The sequence below is a fragment of the Martes martes genome (assembly GCF_963455335.1).
Source record: "Martes martes genome assembly, chromosome: 5".
Lineage (NCBI taxonomy): Eukaryota > Metazoa > Chordata > Mammalia > Carnivora > Mustelidae > Martes > Martes martes.
Window position 1 is genome coordinate 125,345,792 of NC_137892.1, and position 19,977 is coordinate 125,365,768.

Genomic DNA, 19,977 nt, shown 5'->3' on the forward strand with positions numbered 1-19,977 from the left:
CCCTTAAGACCCTGCATCCTTTTGGCCGCCCCTCCTCCCTCTTTGGTTCACTCACCACCGAACTTTGCTCTGGGCATTAAGAAAATAAGTAATTAGTGACCCATGAGCTTGGTCACCAAATCAGTCATGTCTCTGCCCAGTCTTGTGGACATTCAGCCATATTTTCTCTGCCTCCTTTGAAAGATGTCACGGGAGGTTTTCTGTACTGTGTCTGCTGTACTCTCCGGCTCAGCTCCTTGGCCGAAATGGGAAAGAGGCTGGTCTGGGGTGGCCAGGTTTTTGTGCATACTCAGAGCCTTACCAGACGTGGTCCTCCAGCGTCTCATCTATAAAGGTGCTGGGCTCCATCGGGCCATTTCCCAGATCCCTTCTGGCCAAAGCTTTGAGAGCCGGGGCTGGGGCCCCGCACACTCACCGGCGAGGAATCGCTCCCCCGGTGCTGCTGGGGTTCACAGCCCCACCTTTACCCAGAGAGCCCAGGGAGGTGTGCCCAGAGAGACGCTGGGTGGGGATGGCTTTCTCATTGGCAGGCAAGTCAGTGTGGGCCCAGTCAGTCCGGGCAGAACGAGAACAGCAGCCTGGATGTCTGGGATGGTCTCTGCCCTCCTCCCCCACCCTGGCCTCCCCCGCAGGAACCTAACTGTGTATCTCAGTCCTAGAATGTGAGGAATGTGCCAGAGCCTGATAGGCCTGAAGCGATCTGCAGAGAGGCAGGGAGGAGCGCTGCTCCTCAGTCAGAGGCCTGAGAGTGTGAGGACTCTGGGTCCTGAGGGCTGGGCTGCCCCTCCCCTCCTCCCTGGGCCTCCTGCAGCAGCCGGATCTCAAAGGCTCCATTGTGCATTGAGCTGGATTTTGGTCCCTAGTGTGCCAAGGAGGAGGCGGGAGGAGGGACACTGTCGGGGGGCTGTCCCCTCCCAGTGCTCTTCTGGCTGGTGTTCCCAGGGGCCTTGGCCTGGGGAGAATGATATACACATGGGTGGCTGTTTCTGCATTCCCGGGGAGCCGAGTCTGTCCTGGGGCCCAGGTGAGTTTCCTGGGGCGTGTGGGGTGGGTTGGGTTTGGCCTGTGGCTTCGCTTGAGGTGGTTGGTCCACTGAAGACTCAGGGATCTGCTGGGTAAGGAAAGCGACTTTTCCAAAGACAGGGAGATGGCTCTGCTTTCTGACCCCCCTCTCCTCCTTCCTTCGTTCAGTATTTGTCATTCTGGCTTTGTAAAAAGGGAGTAGACCCTGGGAAACTTCTACTTTTCCTGAAGAGAGACTTTGAGCTCACTCTGTGAGGAGCCGGTGCTGCTCTTGGCTGCCGCTCGCAGGGTGTGACTAACCCTTCCGTCTTTTCTTCCCAGGATTCCCTGGGTCAGGAAGGAACCTCAGGCAGGGAGTGCCTCTGGGGCCCATGGGTGGTCATAAATTTGGCCTCTGTCACTCAAACCTATTTTCATCAGGGTTGCTGTCACTAGAGAGAAACGGGCAATTTCCTGCCTCCTACCTATTACAGTGTGATTTTTTTTTTTTTTTTTTTTTTTTGTACGTCAACTTGAAGTCATGGAGACCTGTTGCCTTAAGAAATTGTCAAGTCATCTGGGACTTGACATCAGGTGATCCGCCATTCCGGTTTGCCTGGACCCGAAGACTTTCTCAGGGTGTAGTTACTGCTAAAACCAGAAGAGTCCCCGGCAACCGGGGTGTTCAGTCACCCTAATGGAAGCTCCTTGCTTCTTTTTGCAGCAGGACCAAGGTGGGGCCCTGCCATCTTGAGTAGGGAATTTATCAGGATGCGTGGCAGGTTTGCGGGAAGGTGGCAGTCAGAGAGGACTTCTTGGGAGATAGGAGAGTGTCACACCAAGGAATCATTCCTAACCCTTGTTAGGATTCCATGTCTTCCTGGAGTACCGTGTGGTTCCTTGGTCAGGGAACCCAGGAGAACCCCTAGCCCAGGCAAACAGATTCGCAAATGATGCCCTTGGCACAAAAGGCACAACCTCTAGCTATGAAACCATTTTGCTTCTCCAGATTTCTAAGATTTAGAAACTTTTCAGATCCTTTCCCTAAATCCTGTTGCCATTGTACCCCACAGGAGCAGACGCTGAATGGAGTGTGGGGGAACATGAGGGATCCCTGGTCTGACAGCCAGGGACCTGAGTTCTAGATCTGACTCAGTCTACCCACACTTGGGCAGGCATCATCATGGTGAATCACCTGGTCTTTGAGGCCAAAGTGTCTGGCTTGATCTTGGTTCTTAGACTTGACTTGAGCAATTTACTTACCCTCTTTGTTTTAGTTCCCCCGTCTGTAGATTTGTGATATAATTATGCATTCTTCATAGAGTTGTGGTAGGGATTAAGTCCATGTGTGAAATACTTAAAATGACCTGACTCACAGTGAATTAAGCACAGGAAATGTCAACCGTATTAATTATACTTCTATGACCCTAGCACATCAAGCTCTCTCTTTAGGCCTTTGTTTGCTCATCTATAAGAGGAGGGATTGTAGGCATGGCCTGCAGAGGTGCCCTTGGGAGCTCTGCTCCTGCTGTCTGAGCCCCAGGTGCAGATCTGCTTCTGTCTGACATCCTGTCCTCAGCCCAAGATTTCATGTACCAGAGTTCTGTGGCTCAAAACCAACCAGCCAACCAACCAACCAACCCCAAAGAAAGCATCCTCAGAGTTCTTAGGACATTATCATCCAGTGAATTCATTGTTTCACCTGGTTTGGGGCATCAATAAGGTTGGCATCCTGAATCCGCCATTTCTCTGAGTCAACTTGCCATTTCCTTTATCGAAGCTTCTCATGCCATGTCCCCAAACTGTTTTCTGCACTTGTCGGGGCCTTTCCCTAAGGAGGATAATAGGGGTGTTGTAGGTCTGAGGACCGTTGATATAAACACCCCCTGTTAGGCTCCCCTATTTATCCTAGAGAAATGGAACAAAGTATGAGACATATCCTGGAGTGACTCCATAGTTCTGTGACTTCGGGCAAATCTCTTATATTCTTTGAACCTCAGTTTTCCTATCTGTAAACTGGATTGAATGGTACTATCTGTCACACGGAGTTTTGGGTGAGGATTATATCAGATAATTCATCTCATGGATTTGGTGAAGGGTCTGGCTTCTGATCACCCCTCAGTACTTGTGGGCTGTTTTATTGTTCCCTAGTAAAGACTATTCCCACAACACTTCTCCCTAATTCCTGGCTCCACTGTGCTCCTGTTTCTGGCTGCTTCTGCCATTATAACTGTTTAAGGGGGAGTCAACAGTCCTCAGGGGAAGGGAGGCAGGAAAGGAGGAGGTCCTTAGTAACACTGAGTCCTGGACAGATGCCTAGCTGGTTTGCTGCGGTGTCACACGATGATGAATGTTGGCTCTGGCCACCCCAGGTGACCTGCATTCTGACACGTGGGCTCTGCCTGCGGCATCTGTTCCCCATAATGCTTCTCATTGGCTCACATAAATCTCCCCAGTGCACATGGTGAGAAGTGCTGGTTCTGGTCAATTGCCATCATGTCTGTCTTTCTGGAACCTTGGAGAGTCTGGCTGCTATTTAATAAATTATAGTTGCTCACAGAGGATCACAGAGTAAGTCATGTCAAAGTTCATTGACCTAAAAGCTTCTAGCACTGCCCCGTAGTCGTCAACACTTTCCCGAAGAAATTTGGCAGACTTACATTCCTAAATAGGGGGTGTGAGAGAGAACATTTGCCTATATTGATTGCTGGTGTTTTTAACTTTCAACACTTTTGGTAAATGTGAATCATGAGTATAATAATAGGAAATCGAGGGAGAATGCTGGTAATAGTGAATGATGCCTCATATATGAACTTTAGAAAGCTTGTGAGGCATTTTGAACTTACTGATAATAGAGAATTTCAGAACAATAAACTCACCATCTAGCTCTAGCACATTTTTACATTATACTATATCCACTTCAGAATATTTTTATTTCATTCTCTTACTTAAAAAAAAAAAAATCAGTGTTGCCTGGGTGGCTCAGTGGGTTAAGCCTCTGCCTTCGGCTCAGGTCATGGTCTCAGGGTCCTGGGATCGAGCCCCGCATCGGGCTCTCTGCTTGGCACGGAGCCTGCTTCCCCCTGTCTCTCTGCCTGCCTCTCTGCCTACTTGTGCTCTCTCTCTCTCTGTCAAATAAATGAATAAATCTTTAAAAAAAAAATCATTGCAGGGGCAAGGAGGGTCTCCTGGTAGTTCTCCCCAATCTCAGTTCCCTCCCTCCCTTCCTTCCTAGCATTCATCACTTTCATGAATTCAGTGATTTTGTGCTTTTAGTACATGTCCATGTGCCCCTAATCATTGCAAAGAATTTTTTCTGAAGATTTTGATACTGAAACAAAATGACACGGTTACGCACCTTGCTTTTTTTCCCTCCCTCCACGTGATGATCGGAGAGACATCCGTGTAGGGAGATGGAGCCGTGGCTGTGATTAGCATCTGTCCTAACAAGGACAGTGTAGGTTTACATCTTAAAACCTGCTGATGGTATGACCATCAGGACAAAGAAGGAAAAAAAATATGCATGCAGGGAAACCCTTCCTCAAGTTTTCTTCTTAAAGTTGGGGTGGAAGGTGGCGACTCACATCCAGCAAGTCGCTGAGAGTGAGATGTTTCCAGATTAGTGACTTCAGACTTCAGAAATCGGAGGTCGGGTTAACGTCGTGATGGCAGCATGGTCTGCCCCCCGGGGATCTGGAGGGTCTTTGACTCTCTCAGGAACTTGCTACGTGACCTTGGTAGAATCACTACTCCTTTGTTTCTTTGCAGTAAAATGAGGAGTGGAACGAAATGATCTCTTAAATCCCTTTTATCTCTTCATTTTCTATAAGTATTGCCTCTTCCTTATTTTTATCCCTCATCCTCGATATGTCAAGATGCTTTCTCTTTTCTATCTTTAAAATACCACATCATTCACGATATCCCCTCACCTCTCATTTGCCAAAATCACAGTGCACAGTCTCACACATATACTCCTGGATTGCCATACGGCTTTTAGCTGGCCTTCCTCCCTCTCATCTTTCCTTCTCTCCTGCCCTTCTCATGACACCCCAGGTAGAATTTCCATTGTTATTACGGTATTCCCATGCTTGAGAATGTTTCATGCCTCCCTGTTGCTGGCTGTATCTATTCTAAATTCCTCTGCTTGCTTTGAAATGCCGTCCCTATCCTGACTCTGCCTTATTTATCAATTTTAGCCCTATGATCCCTGACCTCTCTGGTACGTACAGGCTGGCTTCTGCTGTCTCTGGGTATGCAAAGTTCATTCCCCCTTATCTTGCTGATCTCTGTGCCAGTAATTTGCCCCCCCCCCCATATAAATCTACCAAGAAAGTGAAAAGGAAGCCACAGACTCAGGTATAATACATGAAAACCACGCATCTGAGACTTGTATCCAGAACATTAAAAAACAGCCAAACAAAAAACCACCCTGGGACACCTGGGTGGCTCAGTCGGTTAAGCATCTGCCTTCGGCTCAGGTCATGAACCCAGGGTCCTTGGATTGAGTTCCACATAGGGCTCCTCACTAAGTGGGGAGCCTGCTTCTCCCTCTGCCTGCTCAGCCTTCTGCTCTCTCTCTCTCTCTCTGACAAATAAATAAATAAAATCTAAAAAAACCACCCTTGTAACTCAGTAATGAGAAGGTAAATAACCTAATGAAATGGAGCAAAATGTTTGTAAAGACACTTTCATTCAGAAAAATGTATGTATGGTAAATAAGCACATGAAAGAAATGCTCAATATCATTAGTTATTAAGGAAATGTCAACTGAAACAGTGAGATAAAGCTACACACCCATAGAATGGCTAAAATTAAAAAGCCTGATACTTTCAGAGGTTGGTGGGGGATACGGAGTAACCAGAAACCAGAACTCTCTTACATTGCTGATGGGAATGCAAAACGGTATACCTGTTTTGGAAAGGAGTTTCGCAGTTTTTAACTAAATGTCAATTTTTTTTTAATTAGTAACTTTTTCTCACCCATAATAATAATAAGAACAAAAATGAAGCTAGCTTATACCAAAAGTAATTTGTTGATTCATAAATGAGAAGTCCAGGGGTTGTTGGCTTTAGGTATGGTCGGATCAAGATAGCCAAATTATATTATCAGAAAGTTAGCTTTCCTAAATTCCTAAACTTTAACTGGGTTTGGCCTTAATCTCAGGCACACCTTCACCGTGGGGTAGGCCCCACCGTTCCAGGCTGTCATAGCCACAACTCCAGGTGCAACAGAAAGAAATCTCTTCTTGCAGAGTGCTGATGTGGGTCTGAGGACTAGTTCTCATCGGCTCCACCTTGGTTATATGGCCATGGGATAACATAACGTGATCGGCTTATACTTGAGTCTGGTGCCTACTTTTGGAGCTGAGAATGGAGTCAGCCCCGCCTGAACCCCATGGACTGGGTTTGCGGGGCTCATCTGGCTAATGAGGAAGCTCAAGGGTGAGTCTGGGGACTGTGTCATTGCCGTCTCAGCTCTTAGTCACTTCTCTACCTGCCTTCAGTGTTAGAAAACAAATGAGCGTCTATTACAGAATATTTGGAAAGTAGACAAAAGTAGACAAAAAGATAATGAAAAATGACCCAGCACTAGCCTCTATGGACCTTTTGGTCTCTTTCCTTTCAGTCATTAAAAAAATCATACATCTTTTTAAACATACTGTATTCTATGTGATAGCTTTTTGCCTTGATTTGTCTCTAGTCCCTTTTTAAGGCCCAACTAAGTCTTCATATTCTTTCATGTTGAAATACAGTCCATGTGCCAAAGAGCTCTGTAAACTCTGAATCCCTGTGCAGCCATTAACTCTTCTTCCTATTATGTGGGTCACCCAAATATTCCAGATTCCTTCTTGTCTCTCAAGCGGCCACCCTCTGGCTCATGGGTCCCCAGGCAGCTGGTACACAGGCTCTCTCGACTCCGGAGATTCTCACACTTTAGAGGACAAGAGAAATCCTCAAGATGCTTGTTGAAAATGCCCATCTCCAGAGCTACCCCTAGATATTCGGAGGTGAAGTAGGTAGAGAAGGGCTCAAGGAATATTTCTAAATGTTTCTTCTATTAAAATTTACCATTTATATAGAACTATCCTCAAAATCACATGTGTACTGCTCAGTGAATTTTCACAAGGTGAATATGTCCCTCTCTGCTGTTTCCCCGGGTTGCCGTTCATTTATTGTACTTAATGGTAGAGACCAGCGCTTACTTACCCATTCTCGTGTAGAGGGACATTTGGGCTGTTGCCAGGTTCTGCGTATTATCCATATTGCTGCTGTGAATATTTTAGTAGATAGGTTTTGGTGAGCACATATACGTGTTCTTTTGAGTATGCACCTAGGAATGGAATTTCTGGATCTTACCCCATGCATATACCCAACTTGAACTGACAAGTCCGTTTCTCCCAAGCAAAAAATCTTCAAGGCTTAGTCTCACACTTGCTGTATATGGGATGGGAGTTTTATCTGTCTTTTTTATTTTAGCTGGTCTGTGTGGAGGTGTTCCACTGGAGTTTTAATTTTCATGTCCCTCATGAGTTTGAGAAAATTTTCATAAATTTATTGGCCATTTGGATATTGTCTTTGGTAAGTGTTTATTTGTGCCTTTAGTCCATTTTAAAAAAAGATTTTAATTATTTATTTGACAGAGAGAGAGATCACAAGTAGGCAGAGAGGCAGGTGGAGGTGGGGGAAGCAGGCTCCCCACTGAGGGCTCGATCCCAGGACCCTGAGATCATGACCTGAGCTGAAGGCAGAGCTTAACCCACTGAGCCACCCAGGCACCCCTCCTTTAGTCCATTTTTCTAGCAGGTTGCCTATCTGTTTCTGAAAGCTGCTTAGAATTCTTCATATATTCTGGATTTGAGTTCTTTACATTCTATACATTCTTTATATTTTCTTCGACTCCCTCACTTACCTTTCACTCTGTTATTTGCCTCTTTTGATTAACAAAAGTTCTTCATTTTATTTATTATTTGTATGTGTGTGTGTGGGGGGGGTTGGTAATGCTTTCCCATCCGGTTTAGGAAATAGCAGGTTACTTCGAGTCATGCAGACATTCTTCTTTCTTTTTCTTTTTCTTTTTTTCTTTTTAAGATTGTATTTATTTATTTGTCAGAGAGAGAGAGCGAGCATGCGCATGAGCAGGGAGATGGGCAGAGGCAGAGGAAGAAGCAGGCTCCCCGCTGAGCAGGGAGCCCGATGTGGGGCTCCATCCCAGGACCTTGGGATCATGACTTTAGCCCAAAGCAGATGCTTCACTGACTGAGCCATCCAGGCATCCTCTCCTCTATTTTTCTACCAGTTGGCTTGGACAGACAACTCTTTAAAAACCAGCACCTAGGTAATTCTCCTGGAGTCTATAAATTATGGCCTGTGAAACCTGCCATTTTCTGCTCTAAACCTCACACATTTTTTCAGAGCTTTCTGCCCTGCCCTCTCCCTCAAAGCAGGGTGGCCATGAATGTCCTTCTTCAAGGAGGGCTTACAGGGTGGGCATTCACCATCCTTAAGCCGTTGTTTCTTTCCATGCAGTCTTGTGATAGGGATGCTCTCTCAAAGCTCGCGGGGGCCAGATGGGAATGAGTAAATTTGACGGTGTGCAGACTGTGGTGGTCAGAGAAGAACGAATGACCGCAGAGGGACAGCAAATGCTTGGCTCCAGCCGACTGGGGCCACATGAGATCGAGGGTCCCAAACTACAGATCTTCCTGTTTTCAAAGCCAAGCCAAGCATCTGGGTTATGTAAAATATCCCAATTTCTGAGTGATATCAAGCAATTCAAATTCAAACTTTGAAAATTCACTGGGTGGGGAAAAGAAAGAAAGAATAACAAAAAAGAACGAAAAGAAAAGAAAAAGAAAAAATGTTGTTTGTGATGGCCTCTGGCCCTTTGTCTATCACTTTTCAAATTGTCACAGAGTAGAGAAGGAGGCGGCCACTCCAAGTGTGATCCTGGGGCCAGCAGTAGACAACACACCCCACCCCAACTCCAGGAGCACATTAGATACGCAGAACCTTAGGCTTTCAACCTATTGAGGCAGAATCTAAATTTTACCAATACTCTCAGGCCTTTCATACACACATGAAAGTTTGAGAAGCACCAGTCTAGATGTATCATTCCAAACACTGGCTCAAATTAGAATCGTTTGGGGAACTTAAAAGAATTTCTATGGCTGGGCTGTACTATGGACCACTTAAATCAGCCTTCCTGGAGATGTGGCTTAGGCGCTGCTATTTTTAAAAAGCAATCTGAGTGATTCAAACAGGCAGTCAGAGTTGAGAACCACTAACTCAGATCAATCTGTCATTTGCGAGTGGGAAAAGAGAAACCTCAGAAAACGGATGGATGAAATGTCTTGCTCAAGGTCATTAACTAATGTATGGGAGAATCTGATTTGTGCTCAACCTCTTATCTCATGATTCCCAAGCCAGTGCCTTTTTGCTACAGTTACCTTTGGTTCCTGGGGGCAGAAGTACAAAACGATCTAGTTCAATGATTGCTCATTACTCTCAGCTTTCCCGCTAAGCTTTCAACACTGAACCCCTAACAAGACGAGAAGCTGTGAGCTGACGGGTCCTTCCTTCTGCCTATTCAAACCCAAGTCCATTTCATTCTCCCTATACATCAACCCCAAAAGTGCTAACTGCTCCCGCTATGAAGAAATGGAAGGTCCTCCACTTGGGTGTCAAAATGGGTGACACTTGGTGTCAAAAATCTCGCTGCGTAGGCCTGGAGCAGGGAGCGGAGGCCCAGACTCCTGGCAGCTGTGTGAGGATCTGGGGTCAGCATTCATCAGCAGTAAGTGGATGGAGTGTGATGGCTGGTCCTTTATCGGTCTTGGGCTGCATCAGTAGAAGAACAGGTCCACAATGCAAAATGGGTAGGTCTGCTGGACTCCGATCCAGCACAATTTTACAATCAAAGAAACTGGGAGAAGTGAGGGGCTTGCAAACAGTGGTAGAGCCAAGATTCCTAATCCCTCTTTCCAGCCCAGGCAGTGCTTATAATATTCTGACTCCCCACCCTGGTATAGTCCTTGAACAGTCTCATGGTCAAAGGAAAAGAGTAAATAAAAATAATGTGTTACAGACCTGAGTTCTCTTGTATCTTGGGGATACCACGAGGGAGGCCCCCATTTCACAGTGGTGCTTATGAAATTTCCCTTTATTCGTTTATATCCACTGCCTCATGCTTTACAGCTGTACTCTCTTCTCTTTTCAACTCTCTGCTGTCAGAAGTGCCTCCTCCCTAAGCCTAGGTCTCACCAGGATCTTCTTTCTTCCCCTTTCTGCTCCAAATCGACAGCGGCAAAGACAGGAACATTTTGGAGATCTGAGGAGAGGCCCCATACAGGACTCTAGTGGGCAAACAGTCTGGGGGCCATCAATACATTTCAAGTCCATTACAAGCATGTCCCGCCATCTCTCTCATGATGCCACCTTCCCTGACTCTGCTCCAGCACTTCCGTTATCCAGCCACGGACCTTAATTAAACCTTGCTGCAGTCAGATCTATAATGACCTTGCAGTTTCAACATATACTGAGCATTTTCAGTGTCCTCAGCTGTGAGACTCAGTCTGACCCATGGGTAGGAATCTGTTTTATTTATTTACCTTAAATAAAACAGGGATACTCAGGCTACTGAAGAATTGAGATGAGAGGTATGACCGTTGAGTACTGAATAATTATTAGGCAAGGGTGCTAGCAAGGAGAATTCTTCCAGGCCACCTGCCCTGGAGAAAAAATTGTCACTTGACAATGATTCGCAGTCCATGCTTATAACTTGCTTACACTCACATGAATGCTTTTTCATTTGCTTTCCTCCAGGTAAAGAAACCCCTTCCAAAGATCCAACCGTATCAAGTGAGTTTATAGCCTCATCTGAAGACAAGGAAAGATGTTGCCTGCCACAGAACATGAATCTAGGTATCGAAGCCCCCAAAGAGAAGCCCTATTTTTTTTTTTTTTTTTAGTATTTTCCATGTAGAATACCACAGTACCCTCCTTATCTCTTTCATTTGCAGGCTCCCTTCCTTTTATCCTTTCTAAGCACCTGCATCAAATGCATCTTTGTAGGCACCATCTTGGCCACGGTATCCACTTGCTTTCCAACCTTCCAGTGCTCTCCATTGCCTGCAAGATGAAAGCTTTTCAGGTGAACACTCAAAGACCTTCACAATCTGGCCCATATTAGGAGCTCCATACATATTTGCTCTACAAAAACAGTATATCAGCAATTAAATTTTAAGGTGCCAGAGGGCAGTGTTAATTTGGGGGATACTTCTATATTTATTCTACATGGCATCCTAAAGAGTTATTTATACATGGCTGGTTTTTCAGAAAACGTTTGGTAAATAAATACACAAAGGGTTGAGTAAATATTTGCAGGTCATATTTGTAGTCTATATACAGTACCTTATACATAGCAGGTTCTCGATAAGCCCTTGTTAAATAAATGCGTAAGTGAATAAAGGGTTGATTATGCGGGGTGAGAGGCGATGAGCAGAAGAGCCCCTCTATGAATCTTTCAGAAGCAGAACAAGATTTTGAAATTAACGTGAAGGAAATCTTATTCTCAAGACATGCCTTTCACAAGGCTCTGGGTTAGAGACCTCAGCAGAACCGGCGGGAAGGTGGCAGCAGAGGGCGCTAAGCCTGGGTTGAACTTTGTGCTGAAAGCTGTCGGGATCAACCCGCGGAAGATCCAGCATCTGTCCTACAGTAACAGGGGCCATTTTGGAGGGCAAGTCGTGTGCCAAGTAGGTGCTAAATGACTGCCTCTCATTCTCACGTGCACACGTCTAAGAGGTGCCCCCAAATACCCCATGTCAAAGGTGCCAGAGTCTCAGAGAGGAAGGCAACCTCCCCACTGCAGCACACACGGCTAGTCTGTGATGAGACAGGGGTTAAGCCCCCGTCTTTGTTCATAGCCGCCATGCTTCATTGTCCCTCCAAACACGTACTTCTCTTGGGCAGACAAACGACTGATTTGTGAAAAAGATTTACATTAAGAATGGTTCAAAGGACAGAGACCAGGTAAATAGATAGTGTGTACATGTCATACCAGGTTCTTTCCTTCCCCAGTTGCAAATTCAGTCAAACTGCTGGGCTGGCCATGAGAAATCCTTGCCCTTTCTTGTTCTTGTATCAATCTGCTTCTTTGCCTGTTAGCTTGGGCTGTCCTTGACAAAAGGTGACCCGCCACCTGTTGTTTCCAGAAAGCAGTGCGGTCAGCATTTTGCCTTATCAGTGCGTGAAGCCCAATGAACAAATGAGGGGCTGAACTTGTCTGTCTTTTAGCATTTTCCACCGTGATGCTGTTTCCAGGAAAGTCACTGAGTGAGAAGGGGACATTCTACCCCAGCCTCCAATCTCTCCTTCATGCGGAAGAGTCACGGACAAAATCAATCAGATACATTAGCATGATTAAACCACCGGTATTCAGAAGGACTTTAAAAAAAAATGGCAAAGTGTATTTCATACTAACACTGGAGTGAACTTGATTTATTCCCCTGTCTGGTGATGCTGAGGGCACCATTGGATCCCACAGTGGGCCCAGGCGGGAGGTTCTGAGTGGCAGCTCTTACACCTCGAGATCTCAAAAGCAGTTTGCTTATTTAAATTCAGGTCTTTTGAGTGACATATCCATGGATTCATATTCGGGGCAAGGAGATCCACACTGAAGGCTGTCATTCACGGGGGACTATTGTGAAAGATTCTAGAAGGGAGTTTGGATCAGACTTTGGAAGGACAGGAGAGATGCATTTGGTGAAAAAAAAAAGTCACAGAATCAGTCAGAGTCAGGGTTGATTATAGGTGTGACAAGAGGAGGGCAGAGGAACAGTAATCCCTGCAGTGCTGGGGTGAGAGTCAACAGCTAACGCTTAATGTGTTAATTGAATATTTATTATGTAGGAGGCATTGAACAAAAAGCTTTATATGCATAATCTCCTTTGTAAGCCTTTTAAGAGCCCTGTGAAATAGATACTCGGCAAGTCATTTTGCTAATGGGAAAAGTCAAGTGTAGAGAGATAATTAACTGTTCAGCATGGCACAGTGAGCGAGGGCAGAGCCAAGCCTTGAGCCCAGGTCTGTGTGACTCCGCCTCCCTGGCTTCGCCTCCTCTTAGAGGTCAGTGTGCTGATCCGTGAGGCTACCAGACTGAGGGCTGCGTGGGACGGCTGAAGATGGAGGGCATGAGGGCATGGTTGAGGTTAGAACACAGGCCAGGGAGGAACAGAGTGGAAAACTTCCGCCCGCAGTTTGCACCCATGCCCGGTCAGTTGCGGGTGTCCTATTGGAGCTGGACGGCAGCCACAGCATTTTCAGAACTTCTAGGTTAAAAATGGGCCTTTTAAACATAGGAGTCCGGGCCGCTTTGTGTTACCCAGGCCAGCATGAAAAGGGCTGTCTTTAATGGGCTCAGGGATTTGCAAAGTCCCTGGCAAGTTAAGGCTTGATGAGAGACCTCCATGATTATCCAGTCCAGTGACTTTTCGGTTCATTGTGTTTGATAATTAACAAGATTGCTACTTATTGTCTAAAGAAGACGTGGCAAAGTGCAGTTATAAGATGAACCTCCTCAGGGTGGCCTTTTCCAACAACACCATCCAAGGCGCACCCCTGCTCCTTGCAACCACTGCATCACGCTGTTAACCTGATTACATTGCTTTCCTAGCACTTTTCTCTATCTGAATGTATTGTGTTCATAGAATCAGTTACTCGCAAAGAATACGAGCTCCATGAGAACCGGGACCATGTCAGTTTTGTTTCCTGCTGTATCCCAGGACCTGAGACAGCTTTTGCTCATAGTATTGGTTGAATAAATGTGCATTTCAAAGAAATTACACATAGACTTTAATACATTAAGCAACTATCCTGGAAAACATTAATGGACTCATCATTAGAAACAGTTTAGAGAAAATGTATGGTGTATACATAATGCGTAAAGTATAGACTATCTATTACATATCATAGATTTGACATATAAATGATTTCCACATATATAGATAAATTAGTATTTGTTCAAAACTTTCACAAATCATCCACAGGAAGGTGCATATGTCTAGCTCTTTTTGTTGGCACTGCCACCTCGGTGCCAGGCAGCCTAGAAATATACCTTGTTCAAAGCAGAAATAACAACAGCAACTCCTGGGATTCCAGAACATTCCCAGGCTTCAGCCTCTTCTTTCTTTCTTTTTTTCCCCTTGGAGGTCATTTTAAAGGAGGTGCTCAGGAGATCGTGAAGATTACTTATAATCTCTAATTAATGAGGGCACCAGTTTAAGATTTAGGTGTGGGAAATATTGGGGTTCACCTAATTCTTTTTTCTCTTTTGTTGCATTTCCAGCCTGCCCTGATTGGCATTCCTGTCTCTGTTCTCTTTAAGATCTGACGCTCTCCTTCAGTGTGAAGAGCCGCTCCCAGAGGTGTGTAAATGGCCTCCTGCAGGAAGCGGCCAGGAGGCGGCTCTGGGCGCTGGAGAATGAGGACCAGGAGGTGCGTGCCCTGTTTCAGGTGAGCTGGGGTGGCCCCATGCAGTGCTGAGCCTGCCTTGTGTCCGGCTGCGGCAAGCCTCGCCAGCACCTAGGACAGTGCTGGAAACAGAGTAGGCTCTCAAGAAAACAGCTAAAGGAAGGAAGGAATGAATGAAATCTACACATTTGATGCTTGGTAAAAACAGGCACGACTCAGAAGTGGGCAATCTCTGGGGTTGCAGAGTCAGAGAAAAAATGGTTTAAAATCTGCCACTCATGGCTCTTTGACCTTCTACAAGTGACTCACCAGTCTAGGACGAGAATTGTTATGATATTTACCTCATGAAGTATACCTCTTAAAAAATGTGATAAATTTGAATTTTGTTGTTTTTTTTATTGTGATAAAATAGACGTAATGTAAATTTTCATTGTTAATTATTTTCTGTGTACATTTCAAAGGCATCAATGCACTCACATTGTTAAGTATCCGTCACCATTATTCATTCCAGAACTTTTTCAACATCCCAAACTGAAACTCTATATCTACTAAATAGTAACACCTTCCATCCCCTTTCCTCACCATGGGTAACCACTAAGTATACTTTTTTTCCTGAGGTACCAAAATTGCCAATCAAAAATTAATAACTATATATTTTAGAATGAGAGGAGAAAAAGGCAATAAATTAAATAAGCCAGTTCTTCCTCTTTCTTTTTTTTTTTTTTTTTTTTTTTTTAGATTTTATTTATTTATTTGACAGGCAGAGATCACAAGTAGGCAGAGAGGCAGAGAGAGAGGAGGAAGCAGGCTCCCCGCCAAGCACAGAGCCCGATGTGGGGCTTGATCCCAGGACCCTGGGATCATGACCTGAGCTGAAGGCAGAGGCTTTAACCCACTGAGCCACCCAGGAACTCCCCAGTTCTTCCTCTTTCATAGTGGGTAGCTAGTACCTTCAGTTGTTAAACCAAGGAAGAAGGGCATGACTGAATTATTTAGAGTTTAGGAGGAACTTTTTTTTTTTTTTAAGAACTTATCCATTTATTTGACAGGGAGAGCACAAGCAGGAGGAGCAGCAGAAAGAGGGAGAGAGAGAATCAGACTTTCTGCTGAGCAGGGAGCCCAACACGGGGCGGGATCCCAGGACCCTGGGATCAAGACCTAAGCTGAAAGCAGACACTTAACTGACTGAGCCACCCAAGTGTCCCCTAGGAGGGACTTACAAAGAAAACCAAAGTCAGAAATGGTTAAAAGTTGTTGCTACTAGAGTTGGGAGAAAAAGAATATTACTTCATGTGATAAACTAATATGTTCTAGTTATTTTTATAGTCTCTGAATTAATTTGATACAAATTAAAAAGGGAAACATGTTCTATTAATCTGTCATGTTAAAAAAAAAAAAAAAAAGACTGGTTTGTTGGGAGGAGCCGGTGAGTCAGTATCTGTAGAGAGCTTGGCACTTTGCATGGGTGGTGGCATGTTCTCCCTAAATAGCAGAGAAATTATAAATAGTAGGTTTTTTTTTTTTTTTAAATTTCCAGAATTCAGAAAGTTGGAGGCATGAGCTGCTAACTGGCACCATAGTTCTTTTAAAAATTTGAGTCACTTCTGGTGTGGGCAAGAGCTGGGTTTGATTGAGTCAGGTGATCTGCTGGGCTGAAGGTTGAGCTGGGCCAGCTTGTGCAAGGGAGCAGAGACCTGGAGTCAGCCAGATCTAGGCTCCCGTCTGGGGCCACAGCCTGAGCACAGGTGACCTGGGGCAACTGCTTAACCTGTCTGTGCCTGGGCTTCCTTGACTATAACACACGGATAACGCCATTTTCTATTAAATCTGAGATGCTTCTTGATTATAAAATGCAGCAATATTTTCTATACCTCGAAGAAGGGGAAATAAATGCTGCCAATTAAGTATGACGTCACACTTCTTTATCTTTAATTTCAGAAATGATTAAGTGTGTTAAAAGTGCATCTTGAATGGATTAAGTAGTGTAATTGTACTCTTTGCGTAGGGTTATTGTGAGTTAAATGAGGCATTGTTCGTAGAGGAGTGAAGTGCATAACAATGGATGAATCTCCCGGAAATCAGTTTTTATCCAGAATCCCTTCCCTTATCAACAGGATCTGGGGACTCCTGGGGCCTGGTATCGGTTCTCTTCCTTCCTCTCTTTCTATCCTCTTCTTTCCACAGGGTTCCCCCCACCCAACAGTGTTCCAGGGGTTAATCTTTGATGGCAGGACCTGGCCTGGGGGAGGAAGGATGTTCTGACCATCACTCATGATAGTCAACTCTAGAAGCTCGGACAAGCAACAGAGAAAGATTTTAGGGGAAAACCAAGTCTGTACAGTAGGTCAGGCCTATTTTCTCAGGTATTAAAAAAAAGGGAGTGGGGGAACATGCATATTGGCACAGCCTAGCCTTTCTAGAGGCCATTTTAGGATGGAAAATGTGAATATCTACATTCCCAACTGCACGTCTCAGAATTACTTGTGTCAAACCTCAAAGATGTGTACAAAGATTTAGCCATAGGATGTTTATCACAGTACTGTTCAGGATGGTAAAAAAATGAAAACAACTCAATCATCTAACCATAAGGAAATGCTAAGAATTTTGTTAATGTAATAATGGCATGAGTAACTGTTACAAATAATGTAAATTGATTAATGATGTGGGAGATGGTTCATTTCAAAAGATTACAAAACTACAAAACAATTTATGGAATGTGATTCTATTTATATAAAAGTAGTTACATTGAACCTCATGCATAGGAAAAAGGATTCAAAGTTAATACACTGAAGTGTTAACCCGGATGAGCTCCTGGAGGAACGACTGTGGATGATTTTTGTTTTTTTTGTGTAATTTGCTTTTTCCATTTGTCAACTTTATAAAAATAATCATTAGACATAGATTCACAGTCAAACTTGCTTCCAATGTGCCTTCTCTTATTTATTCTTCACCTTCCCCCATCCTCTTTTTTTTTTTTTTAACGTAATTTTTTTTTTTTAGCATTCATTGCACGTAGTTCTGCATCCTGGTTCCTTCTTTTGCTGCTATTGTTCTGTGTAGCGGGGTATTTTTGGAGGCTGCCTCAGAGCAGAAAGAATTTCCTCACTCTCTTTTATGGCTGCATAGTATCATAATATTCTATTGCATGGATGAATCAGAATTCATTTTATCCAGTCTCCTATTGATGGACTTTTAGGTTATTTCCTTTTTTTCTTTTTCTATTTTTTGTGTGTGTGTGTGTGTGCATGTGTGTGTGTGTGTGTGTGTGTGTGGTGTAAAAAAAAAAAAAACAAACCAAAACCCAGCACTACAATCAAGAAATTTATATGAAACATTTTGCACTTGTCTGAGTTTGTTAACAGGATACGGGCATCCCAGGCTGACTCACTCTTCTCTTTACCCAGGACCTCTCAGCCAGGCTGGTGGGCATCCAGTCCCAGAAGGCTCAATTCCTCATCACCTTCAAGACCATGGAGGAAATCTGGAAGTTTTCCACCTACTTGAACTTAGGTATGACATGGAGCAGGCGGGTGGAAGAGAACCTACATCTTGGTTCCACCCATCAGGAGGTCTTGACATTAGGGAAGTGGTCTGGATCTGATCATTAAAAGAGGTAGAGCCCTGACACGGATGGTTAAATTTTGAAATATCACAAACTGCCTGGAACTAAATCTAAAGCAAATATTAACTATTACTCTCAAATGCTAGATTTGTTAGCATTTGAGAGTAATGCTAGATACTCAAAGGCTAGATCCTCTCAAATTATTCTCAAATTACTTTGTTTTCAGGGAGAGACTACTTTCTTCAATAGTCAATCCATTGGTAAACTGTTCTTGGTGATCACTAAATTTGAAGGATGAAGTGAAAGGCAGATTGGTGGTTAAAAAAAAAAAAAAGGAACCAGTCTTGAGTCAGATCAAAGTAGCTGCTCAAAATAGTAAAGTTGTGGATACTTTAGCCTATGTTTTTGGACAAGAGTCAAAGAAAGAGATGGGCGAGTTATCTGCTAAAGGGGACACAGATTGCAGGATTTTCTAGAAAATGACTGCATAGGGGTGGAGGGTCAAGATGGCTCTTGGCTAGAAGGTAGAACTTCTCTCGTAGTCATGTTGATTTCCTGCTCACCACACTGTGTGTCTTCTTCCGTGATCATTTACATCATTTAGCCTTTAATTCAAAGTGTGCTCCATGGACCAGCACCTTCAGCATTGTGTGGAGTTTGTTAGAAAAGTAGAATCCTAGGCCCCACCCCAGACCTACTGAACCAGCATCTGTATTTTAATAAGATCCCCAGGTGATTTGGGAGCACCTTAAAGTACAGGAAGCGCCATGATAGAAAACACAAAAGGCCTAATCACAACAGTCAGAATGGAAAGAAACAGGTTTTTGCATCTTAAGAAAGAGGATGTCTCAAAAGAAGCAAAATGTTAACACAAATAACTCACATTCATAGGAATGCTTGAAATACTATCCATAATTGCAATTTGCTTAATATCTAGTTTGGTTTTAACAAGGGAGCACATGCTGGGCATGAATGATGGAAAGAATCAGAGAAGGGATGGTAAAGCCAATCCTGACTCCTTTGTGGGTCATGGACAACCCTCCAGCCACTGCATCTTTAGGGGTACAGGAATTTTTTTTTAAATCAACATATAATGTATTATTTGTTTCAGGGGTACAGGTCTGTGACTCATCAGTCTTAAACAATTTACAGCACTCACCATAGCACATACCCTCCCCAATGTCCATCACCCAGGCACCCCATCTCTCCCACCTCCCTCCCCTCCAACAACCCTCAATTTGTTTCCTGAGATTAAGAATCTCTTATGATTTGTCTCCCTCTCTGGTTTCATCTTGTTTCATTTTTCCCTCCCTTCCCCTATGATCCTCTGTCTTGTTTTTCAAATTCCTCATATCAGTGAGATCATATGATAATTGTCTTTCTCTGACTGACTTATTTAACTTAGAATAATACACTCTAGTTCTATCCACGTGGTTGCAAATGGCAAGATTTCATTTTTTGATGGCTGCACAGTAGTCCATTGTGTGTATATGTGTATATATATATATATATATATACCACATCTTCTTTATCCATTCATCTGTTGATGGACATTTGGGCTCTTTCCATAGTTTGGCTATTGTGGACATTGCTGCTATAAACATTGGGGTGCACGTGTCCCTTCAGATCACTACATTTGTCTCTTCAGGATAAATACCCAGTAATGCAATTGCTGGGTCATAAGATAGCTCTATTTTAAACTTTTTGAGGAACCTCCATGCTGTTTTCCAGAGTGGCTGCACCAGCTTGCATTCCCACCAACAGTGTAGGAGGAGAGGTACAGGAATTTGAACCTCAGTCAGGAAAACTTTAAGGGGGTGGGGACCAGGACCCTCCAGAGCTCAGATTAGAATCTCAAAATTCCTCTATGGATGTATTAGAAGAAGGTAATTAGGTTTGGTCATCTTATTATCCATTATGGAGACCCGTAATGTGTTGAAAGGA

The 19,977-nt window shown here is 44.1% G+C and overlaps 1 protein-coding gene across 1 annotated transcript in view; it reads left to right on the forward strand.

Annotated features, from left to right (window-relative positions):
- Nucleotides 1-972: 972 nt before the first annotated feature.
- Nucleotides 973-19,977, forward strand: part of SH3TC2 (SH3 domain and tetratricopeptide repeats 2) — a gene marked incomplete at its 5' end in the record, with an annotated part of 51,731 nt that continues 32,726 nt past the window's right edge. The window contains 4 exons of the mRNA XM_080804717.1: nt 973-1,024; nt 10,824-10,922; nt 14,386-14,513; nt 17,876-17,981. Of these exons, the coding sequence (XP_080660843.1) occupies nt 973-1,024; nt 10,824-10,922; nt 14,386-14,513; nt 17,876-17,981 (385 nt within the window). The remainder of the gene's footprint in view (nt 1,025-10,823; nt 10,923-14,385; nt 14,514-17,875; nt 17,982-19,977) is intronic.